The 27,712-nt window shown below is 33.4% G+C and overlaps 1 protein-coding gene across 5 annotated transcripts in view; it reads left to right on the top strand.

The window, feature by feature from the left end:
• LOC129976053 (plexin-A2-like) overlaps positions 1-27,712 on the top strand; it is a 575,617-nt gene that overhangs the window by 438,853 nt on the left and 109,052 nt on the right. For all 5 annotated transcript variants that reach the window (XM_056089408.1, XM_056089404.1, XM_056089407.1 and 2 more), the window contains one exon: positions 9,265-9,447. In XM_056089408.1, the coding sequence (XP_055945383.1) occupies positions 9,265-9,447 (183 nt within the window). The remainder of the gene's footprint in view (positions 1-9,264; positions 9,448-27,712) is intronic.

Here is a 27,712-nt window from a genome sequence, read left to right as displayed (position 1 = left end):
TTAGGAAATATCATTATCTTTTATCTTTTAATATGTGTATGCATAATTTCTGAACAATTGTCAAAACTCGGAAACATATTCTGTGTTTATTCCAAAATTTTATTGTTGGAAGAGGAGTTCATTTTGCATGAAAGTCTTTACTGCAAACATAAATGAACGTTTAAAAGACAATCTTATTTCAAACGTTTACATATTTAAAGGCTATTCAACAAATCATGGTTTAATTTTTTATAAATTTTTGCTGCGGTTTAAATCGTCATTTGGGATTGCTGTGCTGTAAAATTAAATCAATCATTTCTCTCTCTCTCTCTCTCTCTTTATATATATATATATATATATATATATATATATATATATATATATATATATATATATATATATATATATATATATATATATATATATATATATATATATATAATATATTACGTATTATCGAATGGCATTATTCAAATATAAACAAACTATCTTGTTTTAGAGTGCTTCATTGAACGTTTTTACAACTGCGTTCTTTGAATTCAACACTTCGATTATAACGGCAAAATTTTATTAAAAATATTCTGGAAAGAATTCACTACTTCAGAAAAAAGTCTGTTGAGCCAGAAGAGAGAAAATATAAAAGAAACCAAGAAACAGGATCTAAATAGACAGTTGAATCAATCGCAAAAATAAACCGTCGACAGATGGATAATAGCTATTACTTGCTAGCAGAAGTTGCCTTGCATATTTTTGAAAAAATTTGCGTTGCAAAAATTGTCTTTTAATTATCTTAACATTAAAAAAATACCTTTAAAGTTGCATCAAAATTCATGTTTTTCAGTCGAATCAAATAACAAGGTAAAACTTTTTTTAAAGAAAAATGTATATTCCATATTAAGCATTTTTATGCCCATGGTGTATTTTCTGTCCACCAAAGTCCTTTCTTTGACCAAAGTTCGACATGTCACTGTGGCATCGAAGAAAGATCTATAAATCACGTGATCAAAGCCTGTGCACTATGTCGGGAGCACAGACTCGGATGGCTCAGAAATTGAATGTATCTTAAAGTCGAAGAACTCATAAAAATCCCTGTCTATTAAATCTTCTACTTTTTTTTTTTTTTTTTTTTGTCAAATCATTTGTATTTAGCTCTCTCCTAATGTAAAAAGTCAACGCACATTTAATGTATTTTATGCATTTTTAATGTTTCACTACTTAATATGTAATGCAAAATGTTTTATTCTTTTTCTGTACCAATAAGCGTTTTCTGTAGAGGGTTCTTTATTGTTTGCAAGTGTCCAATGTAATCAAGTGTACTTTGTTCCTTCGTGCTAGGTGGGGTTGCTCTTCGGCGGCCCCACCAAGTTTCCGCATGGCCTCTAGCTATATAGGGTCAGGGTATCGCACAGTATATTGAGCATTTAATTATTTATAAAGTCGATAAACTGAGCAAAGAAACTGGTCGCCAAATGCGGCTAATTTTATTTAAATACTTAAAAACATCATTCAACAGCCTCATTGATGTGTGTGTCATAAATTGTGTTTGCCATAACATCTGAATTCTGAATGACATAATGGTTAGATTTAAAGAATAAAGTATTAATAGAAAGATTTTTTAAAAGAAATCTTTGAATAGCATTCGCTGTCACTATATGCAAAATGCCAGATAAAATTCTGGTGCAGATAAAGTGAATAAAAATATCTAGCTTTTTTCTTCATGGGAATGTACATTTTGTTATCGTTACTGCATAAGAAACGTATTTAGTGAGGGAGGGGGGCATACAATGTTTCATTTCAAAATATTTTTATACCCCTTTAAGTATAATCGCAATAAAAGTCAAGATTTCTTTTTTGAAATCTTGTCTTGGCTGATTCCCGTTGGAACTGCGCTTTCTAAAGCTTCGATTGAAATTGCGATTCTGCAAGAAGAATAATTACCTATATTCCGCCTCTTTCCGTCTTTTGCATGACCAAAAAGACGGTTCTTTTTTCTTCTTCCCCCCCCCCCCTTCCCTCCTCTTAGAAAATTCCCAAAGAAAAGAAAATGCTGCTTCTTGCATATTCATTTTTCCGCTTATTCGGAATGGGACTTGTTTCAGAAACGATGTTCTAAGCTATGAAGGGGCTGCAAATCTCAAGGGTATACTCCCCACCCCCACCTTCATCCTGATGGAATCTTGAGATGAGATGGTGGTGCCTTGTAAGGAAAAAGAAAGATATCTGCGCTTCCGATTCCCATTTGATTCGACTTCCGGATCGTTTTAACGAGGATGCGTTGAACGATTCATCCTTTGGGGCGTGTACACCGGCAGGCTGGAAAGAACCAGCGGGATGGGGATGAATTCATTTGATTGAATGAGTGAACCGCTTCAAAAATTATTTGAATTTCTGCTCAGATGACCTGTTGTTAAACAGCGCAAAGCTGAGTTCGTTTCCTTGAGCGTTTGGTTTCTAGTTAGCATTAATATAATATTGGGGGAGCAATTGAAAACGTTGGCAATAGAGTGAGGTTCGTTTTTGTTTTGAGAGGCAACCTGTAAAATATTATATTGATTCTTAAGAGTGCGATTTTATTGTTCATTGATATTCATTCATTGATTGCATGCAAGTGAATGTATTTGATTAAATGAGCCGCTTCAAATATTTTTCTGAATTTCTGAATTAGATACGGATAAGCGAAGAGAACGTTTTGTGCAGAACTCAAGTACAAATTTACATATGGTTGAAACACCTCAAAGTTTGGTACTTGAGGCATTAATAGCTCCTCTAGAAAGTGTTCGATTTCTTTAGATTTGTTCCTTTCCTTCTTGTTTGATTGATTGTTTCGCTATATTTCCCCCTATCTGTTATAGAAACCAATTTATATTTCAGATTTTAGTTTCATTTTCCAAAAACTTCATTCACTTTGTTTGCAGTTCAAGAATATTATACTTTTTTTAAGCACTTTAAATTCAAAACGCCTGAAATGTCCTTAACAAAAAGAAAATTCTCATGCTTCTGTTGGATGCCGTATTCACCATAAAACCTTTTTATCACTAGGTTTACCATGAATTGGCATATACCTATTTCTACCACAGGTGTCAAAATGATCCCTTTCGGATTTAATTAGAAAAAATATAAGTTGACCTAGCTATTATGAAGTAGATAAAAAGCTTTCATATTTTCAATATATTAGTTGAAGTATGGTGTGATGGAAAGGCAGTTCCTCTGTGTTTATTTATTAAAAAAAGTGTTTAGTTTCTAATCTAGACCATCTATTCTTCTACCATCATCCTTTACCAAGACATTGACTCACACGTTTTCTTACTAACAACTTATAATAGCTTCTATCTGACTGACTGCAGGCTTCTTGCTTCTTATATACACACATTTTACTAACACATACTGATTTCTATATTTATACCTATATCTGTGTGCGTCCCTATCAAGCCCTTATATATTTAAATATAAATGTATGTATTCTCAACAATATTTATTCGAATGGTCAGAATGGCTCCCCCTTCGGTAAAAGTAGGTATACTATATACAGTCCTCCGAAACTAAAAAAAAGATAAGATTTGCGATTATATATCTTATAAATTGTTAGCAACAATTAATTAAAGTATTCTCATAAAATACGGTAATAATTTTCTTGAAGAAAAGTAACGGAAAGTTTTCTCGGAGGGGTCAGAATGACTCCTTCATAAACCTAGTGTTATTATCATTTCATTCCAAAACTTTTTCATAAAAAATTTTCATTAATGTGAATGCAAATGAATATTAACAAATGACTCATCCATGATTATATTATTTAATTTCGCTCTTGCACGTACATACGTATGTAAAAGAGGAGATGCACCCCACGGCGTTATTGAAAGGAGAATTTCTTAACCAGTGCAGATTTCATATTTCATTTATTGATCTGCGCCTGTGTTTTATCCCTTCGAAACGATTCTCCTTGGTTGAAATATGACATTTTAATTTTTACACCTTCTCAGTGGCTTCTTTCAAACCGCAGTGCTATCGAAACTTCCCATCTTTTAGAACTTGCAAATAATAAGAGCATCGTCCATTTTTCTAGAAATCTCCCATTTTGTTGTGAGAGAAGTTTCCTTTTTAGGAAAATTTCCGTTCAACGTTATATTATACTAGAATTCTTTTCTGTGATATCCGAAGCCCATTTGTCGTCGTACGCTATGAATTATCGATATTTTTTTCTGCCCCTCTTTCGCCGCCTCCTGTATTGAATTACTAATGAAGTCGCCACTGCCTATCGATATTTCGCTTTTCGATAACTTTCCGGATGAGGGAAAGCAAGGTGTGATATACTATCCGGACCTTCGTCTTGGCGCTTTTTTTTTTTTTTTTTTCCATCGTCGCCAAAGTGTTCCTCCTGATAGTTTCTTTTCCTAGAAACCTCCAGGAATTGAATCCGGTATCCAAAATCAATACAGATGTTAACTTGCACTTTTTGGAAATAGTTAGGAGCTTCAGAATTTTTGAAACGGAATTTGGCGAGTTGAATCCTGGATCAGTTTCAACTAGATTTCAATGTCATTAGGAATTCATTATAATTAACTAGCAATACTCGCACAGCGTTACCCGTGGCATAACATTAAAGAGGAAAAATTAGCTTTAAACTTAAGTCTAGCCTCCACCCGATATGACATGGGCATGTCACGCAACATCAAACAAACATAAAAAAATATATTTAGAAATTATCAAAAATAACTGCAAAACAATTTTTTATAGCACACAGCTCTTGCTGTTTACACATGCTCAGCTTGAAGTTTTTACACATGCCCAAAATAGCCCTAATGTTGTTATAAAATGGGACGTTAATATAACTAAACTAAATTCAGGGGCAGAAGTGAGTATGGTTGTCCCAATTCCGTGGTGTTCACCCACAAACTTATACTCCCTTTGTTTACCTGCCTATGCGTTTTCTGTTTTTTGGCTATCATCTTTCTTTTGACAACTGGCGAAGTATCTCTATGCCGCTGCCTTTGTTTCTCATAAACATCCAAACATCTCGCACGTTCTGATCCACGCATGAGTCGCAGTTGCTACTGCTACAGCGATTCTCGAAAATGTAAACTTAAACTTTTTTTTTTTTTTTTTTGATACTCCAAAGTTTAAATTTGTACATTTGTTTGTTTTCTATGATAATATACTATTTTAAAATGTTCTTAATTATTGGCATTCAATTAATGTGATTGAATTTTTATTTCATACCTGTAATGTCACCCGGGAATGAAATTTTGTGGGAAGCTGAGTTCAAGATGTGATTTATTAGAATGAATTATAAACATTTAAAAGGAGAAAATCATTTGGATGAGAAAAAAAAAAATCCTTTTTCATTCAATTATAAAAGTATGCTTTTAAAGAATCCCCCCCCCCCTCCTCTTTCCTGTTTTAAAGGAGGGGAGAAAAGATACTGTGAATGATGAACTATTGTTATTGCTGTCATTAAAGCACGTGGAGACCTGACGCAGTCGCGTCTCGTTTCAATGGAATCGAAACAATCCATTATTAAATAAAACTTCTCGTGGCTAAGTTAAATAAAAACCGAAGCGTAGATAATTACTTTTTTCCCGTTTCTGAATTCCATCTAGTTCTTATGTTATTTGATTATTGTAAGAGAGCAAAGGAGAAGAAAAATAGTCTGCCTTCATGACTTTACTGCGTCCTCTATTTTAAAAGAGTGCAGATCGGCCTCTGATTCCAATCCTCTCCTCCCCAAAAGCCCAGTTCTTGGATGAGACCGGGCAGGTTAAAAGAAACCGCCTTATCAAGGAGGCAGAAGTAAAAGATTAGGAGCAGTTATCTCTTTTTCTCTTAAAAAGAAGCCCCTCCCCCGTCACTTTTTTATTTGTTTCTCTAATTATTGATAGATGAATGAGAGTGATATCTCTCCGAGGAAAGGATTGTCGATTTCAGATTACCAGGCCCCGAGTCGGATGACATAAATAACTCGTAATGGAGGGGGGGGGGGGGGTTGCAGCTGAGTTCGCGCTTTGCCGTGCGCCGAAGCCTTTTATTTCTCAGGGATTGGGGGGGGGGGGGGATGGAGAGAACTGGTATACCGTTTTTCGGTTGTTGATTTCGGTTGCTACAGAAGACGTATTTTCTTTAGTTCCTCTTTGATTCTAAAATGCTATAACATTTCTCGATTACGTTTGCGATGTCAAAGTTCTGTGCATAAATTTATAATAGTCTCTCTCTTCTCTCTTTCTGCATAAGTGACAAATTCTTGTATTATTATGCCAAAATATTCTCTCTCTCTCTCTCTCTCTCTATATATATATATATATATATATATATATATATATATATACAGTGGTGGCCAAAAGTGTGGACATTTTTTGAAAGTTTCACGTTTTTCAACTTTGCGTGCTTGTAGAATATGTTAATTTTCACTTAAATACAAATGTTTATATATCAAATTGAAGGTAATTTAATGTAGAATTTAATAACAAAAACAGTATTACAATATCTGTATTTAAAAAAATGTTATGCTCATTTTAGTAAGATCTGTCTTAGATTTGCATTTTTTAAAGTGATACTTACACAATCAATACTTTATAGGATAACCCTTATTTTTTAAGACAGCTTCACAGAGTCTTTTCATCGAGTGAACGAGCGTTTGGAGTTCATCTTTCGTAATCACATGGTGCCCAGAATCAATTATAGATTCAATAAGTTGTCTTTTATTGGATGAACGTTTTTTTCATACAAGAATTTTCAAACGTCGCCACAAATTTTCAATTGGATTGAGATCAGGGATGTTTCCTGGCCATGGTAATACATCTATGCCTTTATTTTGAAACCATGCTTTGCATACTTTTGCTGTGTGGCATGGAGCTGAATCCTGCTGAAAAATAAATGGTGCTTTGTTGGGGAAGAAATTCCTGATGGAAGGTATCAGTTTTGGTTCCAGGACAGTTTCGATGTATTTTTTGGCATTCAGGATGCCATCAATCACTTGAATTGGGGCCACACCATCTGCAGACATACATGCCCAAATCATGGCATTTGTTGTTGTTTTTATAGTTGCTTCAATGCAATCAGTATGAAGCGCTTCACCTACTCTACGTCTCACGTATTTTCTACCATCACTACCAAAGAGTGATATTTTAGTCTCATCGCTCCAGATTACTTACTTCCATTGATTTGCTGACCATTTAATGTGTTCTTTTGCCCACTTAACACGTTTTTCGCGTTGCTTTTGATTTAAATATGGTTTTTCTCTTGGAATTCTAACTTGTAATCCAAATCCTGATAACCTTCTGCTTATTGTTCTTGAACTTACTGCAATACCCGCTGCATTCATTTAACATCTAATGGCATCTGATGAAATTTTTCTATCTTGAAGGCATAGCTGTTTAATTTTTCTATCGGCAGTAGCACTTGTTCATTTTTTTCGGCCTGATTTGACCTTATTTTCCATTGATTTCCCTTTTCATAACGTTAACAGAACTTTCATACACCAGAACAAGTCACTGAACCACCAACTTGTCTTGGAATTTCAGCATAAGAGAGGCCATTTTCTCTCAATATGAGAATTCGGCTTCTTTTTGTAGATGTCCAATCAGTTCTTCTTGTTGGTGACATGGTTTAAAATTAGTTTAATTAAAAAAATGGCTTAAAATATTCAAAAACAGCAATATTCTATTTAATTGTACTAGTATGCATCATTCCGCAAAATATTTCCACAACAATAACTCTTTTACCATCCAAATAACCTAAATTATAGTTACATACATTTGATTGGTCCTCAGAATAGTGTTTGTGATCGGCTAGTACGCTTTTATTACAAAACACGTCATTATTCAAAACGATTTGCGTTTGTTTGTTCTACTAAAATGAGCGTAACTGTTTTTGTAATACAGATATTGTGATACCATTTTTGTTATTAAATTTTACATTAAATTACCTTCAATTTGATATATACACATTTGTGTGTAAAAGAAAATTAATATATTCTACAAGCACGCAAAGTTGAAAAACATGAAACTTTCAAAAAATGTCCACAATTTTGGCCACCACTGTATATATATATATATATATAATTTGCATAAGTGACAAATTTTTGTATCGTTTTTGCCGAAATATTCTCTAGATTTTTCTGACATTCGTTTCTTTCTCATTGCAACAGACCGGAATAAAGTTTTAATTTCTGTTTTTCATTAACAAATGCAAAAATTATTCTTATATTGTTAGTTTTGTGTATATATATATATATATATAATATTTAGTAAGTACACGATTCTTTACCCTAAGTCAACGACAACATCGTGATGTTTCGGAGTTCCGCGGTGTGACAAATTGGTCACGAGAACTTCCATAATTTGGAATAGTTATTATAATTTGTATATTTAGGAAAAAATTAAAATGAATTGAAACTAGTTTGGACGAGCGCATAAAGCTCTATCGTCATGAAATTTAGTACAATTGTTAGACAAGTATTTTTATAATATAATTATTAATATAAAATAATATTTTGATTATGTATGGCGGAATGAGAGCTTTAATGGAATTACATTGCACTTGCCTTTCACTATGGAGACTGATTTAACTATTTTGATTTGCTATTTTTGGAGAAAAAAAAAGAAAGAAAGAAAATTCACTCGTGTAGCTCATCGTAGCTATTTAAAGCCGGAACAGGAATAATTTTGGAAGGTTTTAATCCACCAGATTAATAACAGCGTTTTATATTCTCAGTCTTTTTACAGACGAAAAATGAATGTAAGAGTTGTCGATTGCAACCTTAGGTCTTTTTCTAGAGTCGGGCACAGCTGGATCATATGCTGTCATTTGAAGTAACTCGCTACAAATCTGGGGTAACTTTTCGAAGAACTTAATTGATGCCCTTTTAATAAATTCCGAAATAGGTTCAATTTGAGGTCGTCATGAAGTATTTTCTTTCTGTCGTACCAGTGCGCATTAATAATCTTCACCAGATGTTTAGTTTGGAAAACTTGCAACTTCTTAATGTTTTGGGGCGGAAGTGCCCCTCTCCCCAATTTGGGAATCATACGTCAACACGGGTCTTAAAATAGCTCTGTAGTGCAGAAGCTTGAGCATCGAGAGCTTTCTCCATGCAGCAATTAAGATGCTGAGTTTAATACTCATAATCGTGACTTTGGTGAGAGCCGCTTTAACATGACTATTATAGCTTAATTTGCCCGAAGTGGAAACAAAAAAAAAAACAAAATCCTAAGATTCTTTCTCTCTAGCAATTTGCATATGTGTTTTGCCTGACAGATAACTGTATCTATAAATTGCTTTCGTTTCCTCTTTCAGCAACTGCAAATCAACGACGAGTTCTGCGGCATGGACGTGAACACTCCCCTGGGCGGCAGTATGGCTGTAGAGGCAGCTCCGGTTCTGAGATTCTCCGGTATTCTGCTGACTGCTGTGGCTGCTACCTCCACGCACGACTACACGGTCACATTCCTTGGAACTTCTCAGGGTCACGTGAAGAAGGTGCGTTTTAGCTTGAAACATCTAATACTTTGGTCGCTGCATTGTGAGCTATGTTGCGTTGTGCAAAGCTTTTCCAGTCAGAAAAGTGCATCAATTCTGGCCTTTCATTTCAAAATTTAATATCATTATAAAGAGATTTTTTAAAAAAGCTATTTCTTGTCAATATTTAATGAAAGCAGGTAAAAAATTCATTAAAAGCTATTTATACTTTAGAATATTTTTGGGAATTTATTACAGGTATGAAAGTCATTGCTATTAGATTTATCAGTCATCTTGAAAATTAATCTGATCGATTTCTGCCCCCACCCCCCTTTTGTTTTTAGGTTGTGATGCGTCATTTCTTCCACTTTAATTATTTTATCAAGAATTATTGTGAATTCTTACGCTTAAAGTAATTGACAGAATATATAAAAATTATAAATATTAATATATAGTGACTTCTGGACTTTTTTAATAACCTAATCTTTCTCCAATATTCAAATTCAATGCCATTTTATTACTATTAAACTGTAAATCAAATTCAAGATATATTAATATATACTAAGCCATTGTACATTTTTAATGCGATTTTCATATGCATCGAAATATGTTTTGTCTGCATTCTGTTTTGTAAAATCTGTTTTATGGAATTACATATTTATTTTTCAAGTTTATAAAATTCAAATATCATTATTTGGTAAGATACAGTGATATTTTGTGTGACAGCCAATCTTAAAATACAACACTATATATTGACTATGATTTCTTTCGTGCAGTCTTCCTCGGTACATTTTTTCGAAACTATTTCTTTGTAAATGATTATTTTTTTTAAAAGATATTCATCTGACATTTTTGAAATTTCATGTAATTTTCTTGAAGATTTCAAAATGGAGTATTCATTTTCGTTGATACCATTACAATGAGCCAGGAAATAAAGTGAAACTTTTTGTCTAAGTTAATTAATATTATATCTGGAAAAAACGGCAACAAATTTTGTCCTTACTGGGTCAAATATTTAAAGAGAAAAAAGGTCAATTAAAAAAAAAATAAACTGGAACAAGCAGATTGTAAGCCGATGCCGTAAACAAATGAATGCTTAGTTTCACAGCAAGAAACATAAAAAAGAAGAAAATTGCTTTTACTAATCCAAACTCCGAAGAAAGCTAGAAATCTGAAATTCAAGCAGTAATTGATTACCAAACTGAAACTTGGAATGAGAAAACTAAAGGATGTATGGCTGACTCGAGTGGTAAAGATATTTCGTAACTAAAGTCGACGGTTGCGAACAATGAGATGTTGAAACATTGAAATTAGAAGGCATCCGTATCAAGATGTCAAAAATGCATCCAAAATTGTAATATATAGGGCTGCAGAAAAAAATGTTGGAAAGGCCTATTAAAAAAATTAAAAGAACTGAATGAAGCACTGAAAGATGGAAATATATTAAACATGAGAAAATCATTTGCATAAGTAAGAGGTTGATTATAGCATCTCGCTAGATCCAAATTTCTTCAATAGCATAATAAAAATGTAAAAAATAAATATAAGTTTATATCGTCTGAATCTTCGGAAATACGAATTCAATCATGTTGCAGCTGTTGTAAGTGTTCGACACTTAATGAAGAATGCTGAGTGTTCCTTACTTTAAGAGAATAATATCTGCAATGAATGTGGAAGACAAGATTATGTGAATGCAATTTGTAGTGTTAATTCTAAAATTCTTGATTTTTTTTAAAAAAATCACTCTAAATTTGATGTTAATCACACGACATTAAAAGTAAAAATGCAAAGCTGTTTCAATAGAAATTGAATTCCTGTGAAAAAGGATAATCTATGGTATTAAATCAGTTTGCATTAAATAGACAAAATCAATTTATCTTTAGTTATACATTTATAAACTTGAATTTTGAAAAATCTACCTCATTTCAGTTAAAACAAGCTCCCATCACCAAAAATATCAAAAGCACATGCATCTAAATTGTGTTTATTAATTATTAAACATTTTGCATTCATTTGGAGTTGCTTTAAGATTTGTACTTGTATATTTGGAAAGATACACTAGAGCTCTTTTAGTCACACACAAAATTTAATCTATAAAAAATAATATCTAAGCCATTTCTGTCATTATATTCAACAATGTTATTATTTTAATCTCACCGGTTAATTATATGGTTATTAACGAATACTGAACTCCATTGCCTAATTTAACATTAACATTCAATCTTTATCTTCATAAATGGAGATTTTAACACAAATGATCGAGACATAACACGGTAACAAATAATAGATTCAAATGAACTATTATTAACAACACCTGCCTATGAATGTGAAAAGTTTAAAACTGGATAGATTTTATTTTATAATTTTCAAAAAGATTTTGTAAAAAAATATTATAAAATATGTTAGACGTTATCTATATCAGGTCTGATTTTCAGAAGAAATTTTGCATTTGTTGATTGACACATTTAGCTGTTTGTTTATTGATAATTTTAAAAACTGAAAACAGTCTTTGATGATGGACTGAAAGTTATATGTTTGCAAAATTGCAAGAAGAAAAATTTTTGAATGGGTGAGCTCTGATGTTGTCTTAAGCTGGATGTAAAAAGAAGAAAGGAGAGGGCACTTCCACGAAGATACCAGCGTTGAACGCGTATTGAAGAAGGAAGTTTCAGAAGAAAAATTCCAAGTGAAAAACTCGCCACATATAAAAACTGGCTTTAAATTCAATTAAAGTTTTTCTAAGAAATATTATATAAAATATTGAAATCGGAATGGTTGCAAATGTTATTCAAAATTGGAAAATCAATATTAAAATTCATTAAACAAAAAAAACAAAAAAAAAATCTGAATTAACCTAAGATTTTAACGATGCCAGGCATGTTTTTTTTTTTTTTTTAAACATCTTTTTCCTTGCATTTGAGATACTTTCGAATTTAGCAGCTCTGATCTTACTAATATTTTTATTCCAAACTTTGACAAATAGGAATTAATTTCTCAATAATAAAAATTTATTTTTGTTCAGATGGAGACTGGAAATTGCAGGAGTAGGCTTTATTTCCCAAAGAAAGAAAAATATCCATCAAATTTTAAAAGTTACAAATCAATCTGTTTGTTTTTTATGTGATGTAAAATCTTAAATTAATGACAGGTCGACTTATGAGTTTTCAGCAACATTCTATTATTTTGAATTAGTATGGATTTAGAAAAATCATGATACCATTGGTGCACTCGAAAATGTTATGGAAAACATGAGTGATGATAAATTATTAGAAAGTTAAATTGTCTGCACTTCTACCGCCCATTAAAAGGTCTTTCAATTCTATTTTCTTCTCCCAACAGAATTACCCTATTAAAAGGCAATTTTCTTTGAAATAGAAATGTGAAATCAACCAATAGAACTCGGTTGGAATACAATATTAATGCCATTCAAGGTTTTTTTTTTTTTATCGAGGACTACTTTTTTGGGTGTTAGTGTCAATGAGATACAAAGTAGGCTCTGCTCTGACAAGAGCTTTTTCTCTAAGCATCTATTGGCAGTGTTGTTATATTAATGAAAGCTTCATTTCACAAATGTCGACAAAAATTTTCTTATAACCCTTAGAGGTTTTTCTTAAATTTGAAGCTTGATCAGAAAAAAATCTAGATGTCTTATTTAAAAATAGAAAGGACATAACGGATTTCTCAGGTCTTTTGCGCAATGGCTAAAAAAATTCATATACAAAGTATTTAAAATTAATAGGCATCAGTTTCAATCCGACACGATATTATTTCTTCTTAATTTAAATAAAATTCATCGGAAAATCTATAAAATGTATAAGAAAGAAGCCTCTTGTAAAAAATGATAAAGGGAATTTTGATTAAGACCGTGAAAGAAAGCTGGTATTGACTCTGTGTCCAGTTTCTTGTCAAAGAAGTTCGATCCGAGGGATTTGGCTATGCTGTCAATAAATGAAAGTCTATAGAACAGTTCCTAACTAAGCTATGCATGTATTCAATGTGACCATTCTAATTAAATAAAAAAAAAACTGCAGTTTTCTGAAGGATTAAAATTATAATTATCATAATTATTTCAGATCATTGAATATATCAATAATCAAGTGGGTCATTTCGTTAAGAAGGGAAAAATTGATAACACGACTTATGCTGATGAATCAAAGTAAAATTATAGAGTTGACTGAGCTTTAGCAAAGGAAGTAAAAAGATGATCTTAAATTATGCAGATAAAGCGAGAATTGTAATGCCTTCATGTCTGAAACAAAGCGATTGAATATGCTATAATTAATAAGATAAAAGACGTCAGTTCTATATTAATTCTTACGTTTTTCAATATTTTTTCTGTGGGAGAAGGAAGAACATGGATGATATCAAATAAATGATGAAAATGTATTAATATAAATTGGAACTGTTCTGGATAAAAATTCGTATAGTATGTTATAAATGAAGTGCCAAGCAAAAATTGCTGAAACTGTGAAATTGAAAGACTACGTCTAGTTGCAATAGTTAAGGAAATAAAAGCGCTTGTTCCAATTTTTTGGGGGACTCCACGTATGTACTGCATTCGATTGACTTTCCAAAGGTAAAGGTATTCTGATTACGAACAAAAAAAGAATCATACTTAATTCTGCATGTTCTTATTGTCCTCTGCACTTTTGAAATCTTCAGGAATATTCAAAGATCTTCGTAAACGGGGCGGAAGTCATCCCTCCCCCCCCCTCCAGCTTCATATTTGTCATAAGTTTCTTCATCTGTCTTATACACTACATATATGCTTTTTTTTTTTTAATAATCTGAAATCGAATGAACCGATACCGCTGTTTTATAAGGAGAGATTGTGAGTGCCGTTGTCTTTGTTCCCAAGTGAACTCTTGTACAGTCCGGGCTCTTCAGATCATTGCTTCTCGGGTCTCTTCATTCACGCGCTGAATGCCGAAAATAAAAAGTCAGCACATTTACACGGGCAATTAGAACCCTCTTGTGAGTCATCAATGTTTTTTTCCCCGATCTGACAAGATTTTTCTCTGCTTTGTCAGCAGTTCCTTGGAAAAGTCTCGCAGTTGGATCTGCCTTTGTGTGGTCGCGGTGTCCTTTGTTCCTGGAGGCCCCTCTAAGGTTTCAGAGGCTCGGCTTCTGCAGAAACTTTGACAGGGCTGAAACGGATTACAAGACAGTCCTCGTAGGTTTAGTTGTGCCACACTCGTAAAGCTATGAAGTCCAGAAATGAGCATCCACGTCGAATTCTTTTCTCTTGATCATTAACGATCAATATTATATTCAAGTTGGCAGTCATTGTCAACTAAAATCGACGACATGAAAAAGTTGTATAATGTATGATATTTCCCATTTTGAATATGATCGTAATGAAATTAATAGTAATGGATCGATTTGGTTAGAATTCCATCTGGAATGAAAACTGTTACCCGCCGAATAAAAAAAAAGTCCGTATTTAAAATAGAAAGAAACGGTACTTTAAATCATTCACTAGCAATGTGATCACATACTGTCATTAAAAGTTATTATTGGTTGTAAAAATTATAATAAACTATTAATATAAAGCCAAATTATTAGTAGAAAAATTAGTAGTAGTTATTACAGAAAGCTATTAATATAATAAATAGTTGAATCGTGATATGTTTTTCAACGATGCTTTTCTGTAAAATATCTGCAACTAGAAAAGGTTAATAGATATCCAAGAAATGATCCAAAAAGTTTTTTATTACCTTAAAGAAATTTAAGTGTGTAAAAATTTTCGATTTTCTGGGATGCCAAAGTTTAAGATCTCCGAATTTCAGCTCCTCCTCCTCCCCCCCCCCATTTTTATTGAAATTATATTTTTTTTTAAATAGACATTGGAAAGAAATTTCATATTCGACATGATTCCTGAAGTTTGTTTGAGAAACATATCTGAAACATTTTTTGAAGCCTATAAACTGGTTTTAGGTATTGGAATCTTTCAAAAAATATGTACATCTACATCCATCGCAGTAACGGGTCTTGCAATGTTTCATAGTAAAAAAGAAACGTCAAGAGCAAGTTTGTTTCCAAGAATCTTCTTATATTCAGTAAATTTAGTTCAGTTATATTAGCGTCCCATTTTAAAACTGTGCTGTGTTTTTTTTGTTTTTGTTTTTTTTTTTCGGTGCGGATCTTGTCATTGTGTAAATGCCACTCGAGGACCAGTCCCGTTCAAATATTTGCTCGGCGTCCGATTTGAAAGTATGCCGTACTCACATGCACGACGTATCTTTTGTGGAATCGAATTTCGTAATTGAAATGTCATCCCTAACCACTTCAACTCAACAACATCCCTTTAAAAGTACATTCTTGCGAGCATTGTTTATCAACGGATTCTAAAACTCTCCGCGCTTTTGCGCATGTGTTTGGATGGTTTAAATTCGACAAAATAGGGATGAGGGCAAACATGAAAGGAGTCGATGTTTACATTTAGCAATAAAGTTAATTCCTGAAATGCGCGCATCCTTCCGCATCTCACCCCTTAGTGAGATAAAATTGTTGAAAAGTGGTCATCTCAGAATACTGAAATGATCAGTATTTATTTGCATCCTTTTAAATATATTTTTTTCTTTAATTGTTGCGGATTAATAAGAGATGGTTTAAATAATTAAAACAAACAAAATTATATCACTGAATAGTTCAGCAATAGAATGTAAACATTCGGAATAATAGTACTTGATAGATCTTATAACATTTCTTAGATGCTATAATGCATTCATTTCTATTCTAAAAGACGTAATGTTAATATTAATTTTTTAAGAAAATATTTCATCTGTTTTGATTTGAAAAAAAAAAAAAAAAAAAAAAACGATTTCTCACACTGTCGATATATCACCCAGCCATGCCATAAGAAGCACCATTTATCTTACGGGCTGCGAAATCGGAGCATTCCATTCAATACACTAGAATCCAGGGAGATAGAAAAAAAAATTCACCGCAACTATTTCCTCACCAATTTCAATAAACCCTTTCACGAGCCCGCTGCATAATCGGTTGACATGCGTAGAGGAATTCTGAATTGAAAAGAACATTTTCAGTCTTCAAAAATATTGCTGCTAAAAAGAAGAAAAAAAAATAGAAAAATAGCATGACTTCCATCTAGACAGATGTCTGCTGCCAGCCAAGTGTCTATAAAACACGAAAATGTCAACCCTCTTTCGGAGAAAAAAAGAAGAAAATAGCATCGGTCGAAGCACATTTAAAGTGTAATAAAAACTCGGAGGAAGCAACGTTGCTGTTCTTGTTCCCACCCGAGGAGCACCGCACACGCAGGCTCTGCATAAATCCATCTATGCACCTACGCCATGCGCATATCGAAAATATATTCAATTTCCAATGTGGAAAATAGGGTCGGTGTAAAACGGTCAACGCGTTTTCCATCAATACCCGTCGTCATGAACTTGTACAAGAGTTTATATATATATATATATATATATATATATTCACACACACCAGAATTCTGTTTCTTCCTCTCTTACGGGGGTGGGTTAAAAAAAATTCGCCAAAAGATTTGAAGCGTAAAATAGTCTAATATCTTTTTACCCGGAAAGGAATACATGGGAGGGGATGAAATTGAAGATATACGCGGAGGAAAGCGTGTCTTTTTCGCATGTGTACGATGACATGTGGGTGAAAAGAAATTTTTTTGCCTCTTCTCCCCTCCCCTCATCTTTTTTAAGGGAGGAGAGGTGAAAAGTGAGTAGGGGGGAGATGGCGAAAGCGCCTGGGGGGGGGAAGCAACGTAAGGAGGGAGAAAAAATAAGATGACAATTTCGATATTTATACTGACCCAGAAAATTTCTTCGACTTCTCATCCGTGTATTTGTATGTCTTGCAGCATCGACCGTTTGTATTTAAAGAAGTTTTTCACCTTTCTGCTGAAGTTCTTATCTGTTGTGGAGTTTACAATAACGAATATTTTGATAAGAAGAGACAGCAACCTCTTTTATTTATTCAAGACCTCTCCCCCCCCCCCCCAAAAAAAGTATTGTAGTATTAGATGATGGAATTTGCCATATTCTCTGAAGTTGGATTTTTAGAGTAGTCAGAAAAAGAAGAGTAGAGTTTGGATGTTAGATTTTCATTCAAATGCTCTATATATTAAAGCACTTAAAATGCAAAAGCAAGAAGCTGGTAAATTGGAATAAGTTGTCAACAAAAAGTTTCAAAGCAAGTACAAAAATATTGAATCGAAAGTTTTCAGTAGAATACGGCTGCTTAAACTTAAGATTTGTTTTTTTTGTTTTTTTTCCCCAAATGTATGGATTTTTTGATTCGGGAAGATTTTATATTCGGAAACAGTTTTCATGAAATATCTGCCATTTGTGTTAACCATGGGATACGTTAAATTTGAGGTCTAAGATGTGAAACAAAGACATCCTGCTGTTCATGTGGTGAGAAATTTAGAAAAGGTGTGCTGTCTCAAATGTGACAAGATTTTCACTAATCAAACCTGAATGTCCAGATTCTTAGGTTCATTTCCTACTTTAAATTCTGAAAATGCAATAGATTTTAAAAATGGGATGTTTAATTTAACTTAAATCTTCACAAATAAGTTAGTAGAAACTTAGGCATATGTGCTATTGCCGAATTTTCTAATAGTAGTTAACTTAAAGAGATTATAATTTTCATTTGAAAAAAATCCATACAAATTTTACAAATACTATATTTTTATATTTTGAAATATGTATGTATTTAAATCTGTCTATCTCGTATCAAAACTTCCATTTTGTTTTTCGACTTCTATGTGCATTCATGAACATAAAGTTTTTTGTTCTCCGAATTTCCCGCCGGGCTAAACAAAGTTTCTATTTTAAAATTCTTTATGTAGTGGAAATGAAATATACATTCAAGGCAAGCTGAATATTTGCTAAAATATTATTCTCAATCTCAGATATGTCATAGCAAATACAGGACAAGCTGGTATAGCACGCCCCGGACACTACTCTTAGGAGACACCGGATGGCAAAATATTAGTGCATTTGCATTATTTTTTTAACGAAAAAATCATGGGGGGGGGCAAAAATGAATGTCATGACCCAGGCGCTACTCATCCTCACTATGCCGCTGAATCTTAGTTAAGCACTTAGTGTTGGGAGGAATGAAACAGCATTGAATCTGAATGGTTGCATTTAGGCGATAATATAATGAAATCACTGAACTAATAGCTTAATCTGACGTCCTCGATTTTTTTTTAACCTTACTACTCGTAATTATCAAAAAAAAAATCACTATAAAATTTTCCAAAAGTTACGGAAATCACTTATCTAAACGTTCAATCTAACAAATGTCCCCTTTTAAAATGTTTTTTTTTTTTTTTTTTTTTTCAAAGTAAATTTTCAAACACTTTCTGATTTATTTTCTCCTTCCAATAGCATATTATTTATCGGTTCCTTTATCTTGTTTCATTTATATCGTAGCAATTTGTGATTGATATTTTTATAGATTGGCTTATATATTATTGCATTGTATATTCATAACGATTAACAACAAGCCAATATTATGATATATGAGAGAGCCAATATGAGAGATTAACACCGAGGGAACGGTAGCGTGACCATGGGTGTTGGATTTTCTAACATTTTGCAAATCATTTCACAATGGGTATCTTTATACGAAATGTTACATTTATTCTCTACTGCTGACCTACTCTTCAGTGAACCTGTAAAATTAACTACTTTTATCGCAATGAGTGAGTAAGCACTTCAGTATTAAAACACTTTCATAATTAGTTGTGATTATCGTAATTTTCTTATAGTCCCGCCATAAACATTTGCCAGGGCGCCGTATTTTCTAACTACTTCACTGTACAACGCACCTATAATCAAACTGTCTAACTGCCAACAAGTTGTCCACATCCAACAGAGCTCTAAAAATGAAGATAATTCCCTCTTTTAAATCGAGTTTTAGATTCTAAAAAATATATGCAATCTCAGTGTTGAAAGAACCAAATCCTGTTTTTCACTTCTCGATAAAAATCTCTCTTTCTTCCGCTTCTAATTACTGAGTTCCTTTCCCCTCACATATCAGCTGATTATTTACACGCTAATAAGCATAAAAATGGCGCTTCAGTCTCGTCTTTTACGACTCCAGCCGAATCCCGGGTATAAATTTGGCGATCGCCACATGGTCCACTCGTTTTTACGACGCCCCATAAAAGGGTGCCCACAATAGGCATTTAGGAAGCGAATTTATTGGCGCCTCAAACGAAATGAAGCGGCCAAATTAGGTTGTGAACTCTTCTATTACCCGCTCCCGGCCCTTACATTATTGTCTTCCTTTTTTCTTCTTTTTTTAGTATCCAATCTGGCAGAATATATCGTTAATTTTCGCGACTCCAACGACGTGATTGGGTGACTTTCGGCTTGGGAGGGGGGGATGGTTTTAATTGGGCCTAAGATTCCGGAAGAAACTGTCTTAGCGTAGAGGATTTTTGAATCTAGTGTAGTTTATAGACTCGCTTTGCCGATTGTGCTTAAAGTGTAGTTTATTTTCAGTTGGTTTTTATGAAAATGTGAGTTCGGTATAAATCTAGAAATACTTTATTTATTTTTGGTGTCATTTAAATTGATAAATGCCGAAGATATATCTAAAATATACGAAATTGAAATTTTGCAATCTAGATCTCATTTTGGACTGAAAACTTTTAACCGATTTGAATATGAGAAATAAATAAACATTTAAATGGTAATAATTAAAAACTAAACGTAAATATAAATTTTTAAAAATCTCTGATCTTAAAATCTATTTTTAATGAAAAGGTTTTGTAGAATGTTTCAAATAGGAAATGTGAGAGATTTGACAATCCCATTATTTTTCTTTGCAACGGCATGCATGATCTTGAACTATAGTTTAATAGCTTAAAATATATATAATACTAACAGTTTTTTTCACTCTTTTTGTATGTATGATTTAAATGTATATTTTTTAACTACATGATTATGTTCTTTAAGCTGTTGCGATTATTTTTAAAAAAATTTACTAAAGTACTAAGTTTAGCAATGTGTCAAATTGTAATTAGATTGAGCTTTATCCGTTAATAACATTAAAGCTGCTGAGCCAAAAAATTTCAACTGTTTTCACTTCTTAATTCTGAAATACCTTCAAAGGCGAAGTGCATGCCTTTAAAGATAAAAGATGTACGGTTTCCTTTTCGAAAAATGACTTGTAAATTCTTTGGAATATATTGTGAATTGCAATTTTAAGAATGTCATCTCATTTGATTAGCAGATTTGATTTCTTGCAGCAGAATTTCTTGAATTTTGATTGACGACTCTCTTTGGAGGTAATTAGAACATAACTATTGTTGAAGAAATGGGTGAAAATCCATATTTTTTTAAGACTTTATTGATTGGTTGCAAAATTAGTTTCAAAAAATCATCTCGATTTCAGAAACATTTAAGTTTTTTTAAAGGTCAGGATAGATTCTTATAAATCAGTGCTTCTCCAGATTCGAATACTGGGGTCGTGATAAAATGTTTCGTGCGACAAATTTTTCTTAGATAAAAGGGTTGTTCTGCTTCAGTGCTAGCGACCGTTGTATTTTAACCCCATGGAATCGAGGGCGGCAGATGAGACTGTCCAAAAGATTCAATTAGAGCTCCGCGCGGTGGCAGTGGTCATTCCTCCTCTGGAACTGATGCAGCTGCTCAGCGCAGAACAACAATGCACCCCGAACGACGTGCTTTTCTTAATTACAGCCTCTTAACGCCCTCGCATTAAGATATTCCACCCGGCCTCCGCTACAGTGCACTTGTTGGACGGATCCATTTACTGCGGAGGATGGTAATTTCGCTGTTATGACCGTCGGACAGTGTGCAAATGATGAAGCATCAAGATGAGATATGGAGAGCGCTGTTAAATGAATTGCAAGGCACGGGAGGCAAACTGGAATCAAACTGTTGCAATGATGGCATTAAAAGAGGCATGATAGTTCTGACGCTTAGCTCCGGAATGGGTTCGGAACAAAGTGCAAAACAGGGCAATAAAAACTGTTTGGAGTGTGGGATTGTTTATTGTTTTGCAATGAAGTTTGAAGTAATTGGCCATCAATGAAAAGTGTTTTCAATGCTCATTTGGCTTTATGGCTCGATGTAATATGAAGTCAGTTGATTTAGGTGAATTGCTAAATGATGTGCTCTCTATAGTAGCGATTTGTCATCTCTCATGTTCAGAATTTAAGTCCAATTATTTTCTTTTTAAAATCTAGAAATTTATTATTTCGAAAGGAATGAAAACACTCAAAACTTTTTTTTTTTTGTCTTATTCCAAACCTAAAATTTAATTGATCAGTAATATATTCTGTTTTTGACACAAAATCGGAATCGCCAAAATACTGCTGAAAAGTATTAACCGTCTTTTGCCATGAGAACCCATCAGGTATTAAACGGCTTGGAGATTGTAGATTAAATGAGGAACTATTGTCAAATCATTTTTATACAAATTTTTCTCAGTTGCAGTTATTAGTAAAACAAAAATATTTGAGAGCTTTTGATGGAAATCATGAAGATGGACGAAATACTGCTTTTCTGCTAATGGGCTTTCCATATGTGTTAGGTACTGTTGCGAATGATGAAAAAAGTATGTTCCTGATGGGAAAGAAAAAAAAAAATTAGCAAAGAAATTTACTTTTTTTTGCTGTTTCTAGATAGCTTAAACATTTTTTTTTTTTGGGGGGGGGAGGAGAGGGCAAATTGTTTTGAGTGCCCAGTGATAAGGTTGAGTTTCTATCGATGGCAGATTGTAATATTCGAAAAATGCAATATATTTCTTTCTAATTGCTAGTTGAAAATTTCATTATTGAAGTAAAAATCTGCCTGTTTTAATTCTAATGAATTATTCCGTTCCCCTCTTCCGAAAATTTATCCTTCGCACACCCAAAGAACTCGTAAGGGCGGGGATTGACTGCTGCAACACGCACTGAGACGGTTTCGTCATCCAAGTGGGAAGGGACAAGAGGGAAGCGTATGCACGCGACCAGCGAAAGGGGGAGGGTCGAGAGTCACAAACCAACGATCACAAAATCGATAACTCGACATTTCCGTATCGTTTGCCGTTCAATTAATAACCAACATTTGGCTGTAAACGTTTTCATGTGCCCCCTTCTTCCACCTCCCCCTGGCAGAAAAATCTTTTGATGTAGGGTGGGGAGTGACAGGAAAAGAAATTAGAATAAGAACGTTCGACAGATGTTTCTAAACGAACCTTCACATTTTAAATGACTGTCGATAATGAACATTTTCCTTTTTCTGGGTTTGCCTCCCCCCCCCATCTTTCTCCTTCTTCTGTCCCTATTCTTCCCTCGCCTCCTTCCTGTCTTTACTTTTTCATTCTTTCTCTGTTTTTCCTCCTCCTCCTCCTGTTTTTGCTGTAGATATTTTCTCCGGTGGTGGATGAATATTCTTTCTTCTTGGGTGGTTCAAATATAACATTCCTTTGATTTTTTTTTGACAATAAAAATAGAAGATAATTTTTGTCAATGTTAAAGGATAATGTCTAAGACGCTTGTGGCAAGCGCATGTGCTGGTGAAATATGTTGTCTTTCCTATTATTAAATTCTCTCTATGGTTATGAGAAATATCTTTGCTAATAAATGCATATGATGCTAACTGTCCTTGGTGAGCTAACTTGTCATCTATGATAAGAGCTGCTATCTTTCAATAATTTCAAAAACTACGAATAATGTAAATTCTTTGGCCTATTATCCTTTTTGTCATCACCGTAAATGGAAAAATTTCGTATAAAGGATCAACCGATCGCATTTAAAGTTGCTCTTTTCATCTTTCTGCTATTTCTTATGTTTTCTGTGGAATTTTCATTTCTACCGCAAGAAATCTCGTTAACTACATTTTCTGGTGGGTGTACATGCTGAAGCACCCTTTCTTAAGAATTCCTGCTGGGTAACGAAGTTGGTCGGACTTAATCCCTGACTTTAGGAAGAGTCAAACCACTTCTCGGGTTGTGGTCGCCAGAATAGAAAATTTCTTCAGATTCTTTCGAAAGCGTTTTGCTCACCTCCTTTAATTTACTTTTTTTTTCAATGACATTTGAAGGATTCTTAACTTTTTCAAATATTTGATTTGAGGTTTCTTTCTTTGATACATGAATCTAGAAAAAATATTTGCCGTCTATTGTATTGTGACAGTCATTTGTGCTAATGAGCATTTTCACTTTGTATTTTTCCCTTAAATTTTAATTTTTAATGTTTTGTGTCGGTTGAATTTCTTTCGTATGCATTTGAATCATTCATTCCAATAGGAAATTGCCTGTTACAAATATTTTTGGGAATTTATCTTAAGTTTTTTTTTTTTATTGATCATGTTGGTGAAAATGAAAATTATTTGAGAAAATATTGATTATCAATATGTGGGATGATTTAAAAAAATAAAAGATTATTTTTACTTACCTTCCTATTGCTTAGTTCATAAAAGCTCGCTGATTTTGTTTGGAATACTTCAATTTTCAAGTATTTAGAATATGTCACTTCAAAAAGAAGGCCAAATTCCACATGTCCATACATAGACAATAAGTTGTAAAATGCAAATGAATGAAAGTAAAATGTTCCTTTATGTTGCTTAAGAAAAAAGTAAGCTTCGCCTCCTCCGTTTTTCATCTTATTCTTATTTTCACGAACCAAATCTGGTGCAAAGAGTTCCCTTTCTAAAAATTGCTCATATTAAACATTTTTATAATGCCTGCAATATTGCCGTTTGACGAAATAATCATATTTGTATGAATTTTTTCTTTAACAGTCGTTGCAGATGGTCTTATGCATTTCATGATCTTGATCGAAATAAAAATGAAAGGACAAAATCTTTTGGACAAAAATCCTGATTTTAAAGCGAATCATTACAGTGAGAAGAGAGGGGAACATTTCATCTATAATTCTTTATGTATCGTTGTGTTCTTTTTTATCTCTCGAACTTTGCATCCAAATTATTAATTGTGACGCGGTGTCTCCAAATCAATCGACTTTTTACAATTTCCAAGATTAGTATCCTCAAATTGCTGCGGTTCTGTCATTTTCTTCTCGATCGTTAATGAGTTTAGAGTAGGATTGCAGCGAACAAAAGACCTTTTAATGCATTAACATCTCCCGTTTTGCGGATGGATTTAAAAAAAAAACCGAGTGGTTGTAATTAAAAGAAAAACGATAGACGTGACGCAGACGGAATGACGCAATATCTCAATGTTCTCCATTAATGAATAGAGTCGTTGCAGAACACAATTCTTGATCGATATATTTTAATCAACGAAAATCAATTACGGGAGCGATATTTTTTAAATAAAGGATGAAAAAATTTTCTCTCTGCTCCAATTATTTATTTGTTTCTCTCTCTCTCTTTTAATTTTTTTAGCCCTTGTTTTGTTTCTTTTTCTAATCTGGCTTTTATAGCAGACTGTTTGGATGCTAAAGAAGAAAGATCGTTCGAAAGAGAAGCGAAAAAATGTAATCAAAAACAGATTAATTATCCGTAATTCTTCGCCATTCATTAAGTTGGGACAATAGCGGGGTGCTCTTCTCTGATGCTGAGTAAATTAAAAGTTTTGAGAACATGTTCCCTTCTCTCTTTGTAATTCCTCCCTCCCCCCTTCTTCTGAAAGTGTGGTAGGTAGTTTAAAATGCTTTTTCTTTTTTAGAATGGATTCATGCATGATTTGAGTAGAGTTTTTCGTTTATTGTTTTCAGATAGCCTTGCGGCATTCTTTATTGTTGAGTCTCATTGGGATGACCCGCTACCGAAAAAAATAAGGGTGGAACTTCTGTGAACAAACGTGTTTCGTTTTCGTTTTGACTATTTTAATTGAGAATTTTTGACATTTTTAATAACTATTCTGAAATATGATCTAAAGCAGTGATTGCGGAAGTTTAGTAAACAGTTATTGGAAAACAACCCTATGTTTACTTATATAGCATTGTAACACTACTAAAACTATAATTTAAAAAAAAAAATTTAATTAAAAAACAAAATTTTTAAAAATATTTCGATAGCTAAAAATATTACATTTTAAATAGAGCTCAGAATTTAAAATTCGCTTATAAAAGTTAGCACTAACGTCGTTTAATTATATGTTGCATTGTTTTACATCTAGTTAGAAATATTGTATTTTCAAAATACTGTGCAAAATAAGTTCCTTTAAAATGTTTCTAACACTACAAAATAACATGTAGAGGGAAAGGTTTTTATGCTGCGAAACAATTTCATTTGTGTTAAGTCAAGCTGTTACTTAAAGTAAAAATTTATTATAATTTACCGAAGAAAAAATTAAATGTTGATAATGTAATTACTAATGTACTGCTAAAATTAGGAGGTCGGTAGGTTTGCATGCTCACAGTTTTGCAGCGAGCATCGTACTGCCGTACTTTGTATTGGCGAGGAGATTGGCGCTTTGTTGGTACATTGGCATTATTAGAGAGTGTTACAATATTAATTTAAAATTACACTTCAGAACTTTTAAACTCGTTTGAAGCAAAATCTCGTTTAGCGTAAGCTGCAAAATTTCTGTCTACTCTGAATAATGCTGGTAATGTTTAGAAAAATGTTTTCTCTTGCTTAATATTCCTTGCCCCTGTCTTGTTTCTCTGATTAATGGCAATTTCTTTCTCTTCTTTCGTGTATTCGGGAGGTGCATTGTCTTTCCAGTCTGCATCGCCCAGCAGTTAATAATTTTCGAAACAACAGTTCAATTATTCAATCCTTGAGCAGGCATAATTAAGTATAAATCGGTAATAAATGTTTCGGACCAAAAAGGAAAAAAGACCAAATCTTCCCATTGGAAATATAACATAGAGAATCAAGTATTCATTTCTCTAAACGTTTAATTACTTAAAACCATTTACCAAGAACCTTGTCACGGAATGTTCGAAACGTCACGAAACGGTTATTTTCAATCGGCCCTCCGATTCATCTGAAAAGTGAGCCGAAATTTTCTCCGTATCAGATACGCACGCGTTGAGTCTTTCAGTGGAAAACAAATCGATTTCGTGCTATTTCCTCTTATCGTATGGCTTCCGCAATAATCTGGAAAATATACCCACCTCCGCTGCCTCCCTCCACCTTTTCAGGAGGAGGACTTCCCAATCTCTCATGTAAACACGGCCGCTGCTTCCATTATACTGCCTCTCCGCAAACCTCCTTTGTGTGGTGCCGGATTTTCCCGGACTGTCCTTTGCCGGAACCGCCTTTTAATCTGTTGGTTCAAGGGATCAGAACTCTAGTTCTAGCTGGAGGAGGTGTAGGAAGGGAGGGAGTGGAAACCGATGATATAAAAGGCAAATTTTCAAAAGCCTTGTTCTTTATCGTTTCATGGAGGGGGGGGGAGCATGTCCTTGTTTCGTCATTAATCAAGATTAAAGATCCGTTTAAATAATAAAGGATTTGGTTATGAGACCGGTTAAAAGGTGCCAGGCACTTCGTGCTTGAGAAAAGAATGTTTTGCAAACATTTTAAAAAATTTTGCGTTTTTTTCCCCCACTCTGTGTTATTGTTGAAGAGATGGAGTCCCCCCCCCCCTCCCATTTTTCGTTCGATGCTTCGTGACAGGCTGGGTGATGTTCCTTTCTTTAAAAAAATCAAGTTTTATGAGTGGATAAAATGAAGAGATGGTGTTTGAGTTTGTAGCGTGGAAAGTTATTTTAGCGCTTAGGAAAAAGTTGGGTTTTGCTTGTTGCTTTTTGGTTTTGGGAAGGTTTATCGATTGCTTATTTTGGGGATATTTTAAGGGTAATATTTTGGATGATTAAAGAAGTTTTGACTAAGATATATACTTGAGATGCCTTTCTAAAGTACGTTGTTAAGTAGCAGACGAGAGTAACATTGGACTTTTGAAGTCTTTACTTTTAGTGACAAGTTGGAAAAATGATTCAAAATTCTGTTGTGATCATTTAAAACATTTTGAAGAAAAATTCTTATAAACATGATTCAAAGAAATTTCCTCTCATTCATAATTATTTAACATTTCCTTGATGTGTTTTGCTTTCTTTTTTATTATTGTACCTATGGAATCATGAAAAATAATCGTATGTAGATTATTGGAAAGAAAACCCAAGAAGCGTTATTGTGCCCGAAACTATAAAGGTTTCGAATATAGCGTTAATAAACAAATATCTGTATTCTTGAGACGAAAACCGAAGTAGCTTTAAAGAAAGTACGTGAAAAACCTACAGATTAAAAGATCTTCGTTTTAAAATGTCCACTTTTGCCATACAAATGAGGGAAGTACCATTGCACACTTTTGCCATACAAGTTTCATTTTTATATAACTATAAATAAAA

Source organism: Argiope bruennichi, chromosome 7 (assembly GCF_947563725.1).
Source record: "Argiope bruennichi chromosome 7, qqArgBrue1.1, whole genome shotgun sequence".
NCBI lineage: Eukaryota > Metazoa > Arthropoda > Arachnida > Araneae > Araneidae > Argiope > Argiope bruennichi.
The sequence above is the reverse complement of the archived record's forward strand: the minus strand, read 5'-3'. Positions and strand labels throughout refer to the sequence as shown.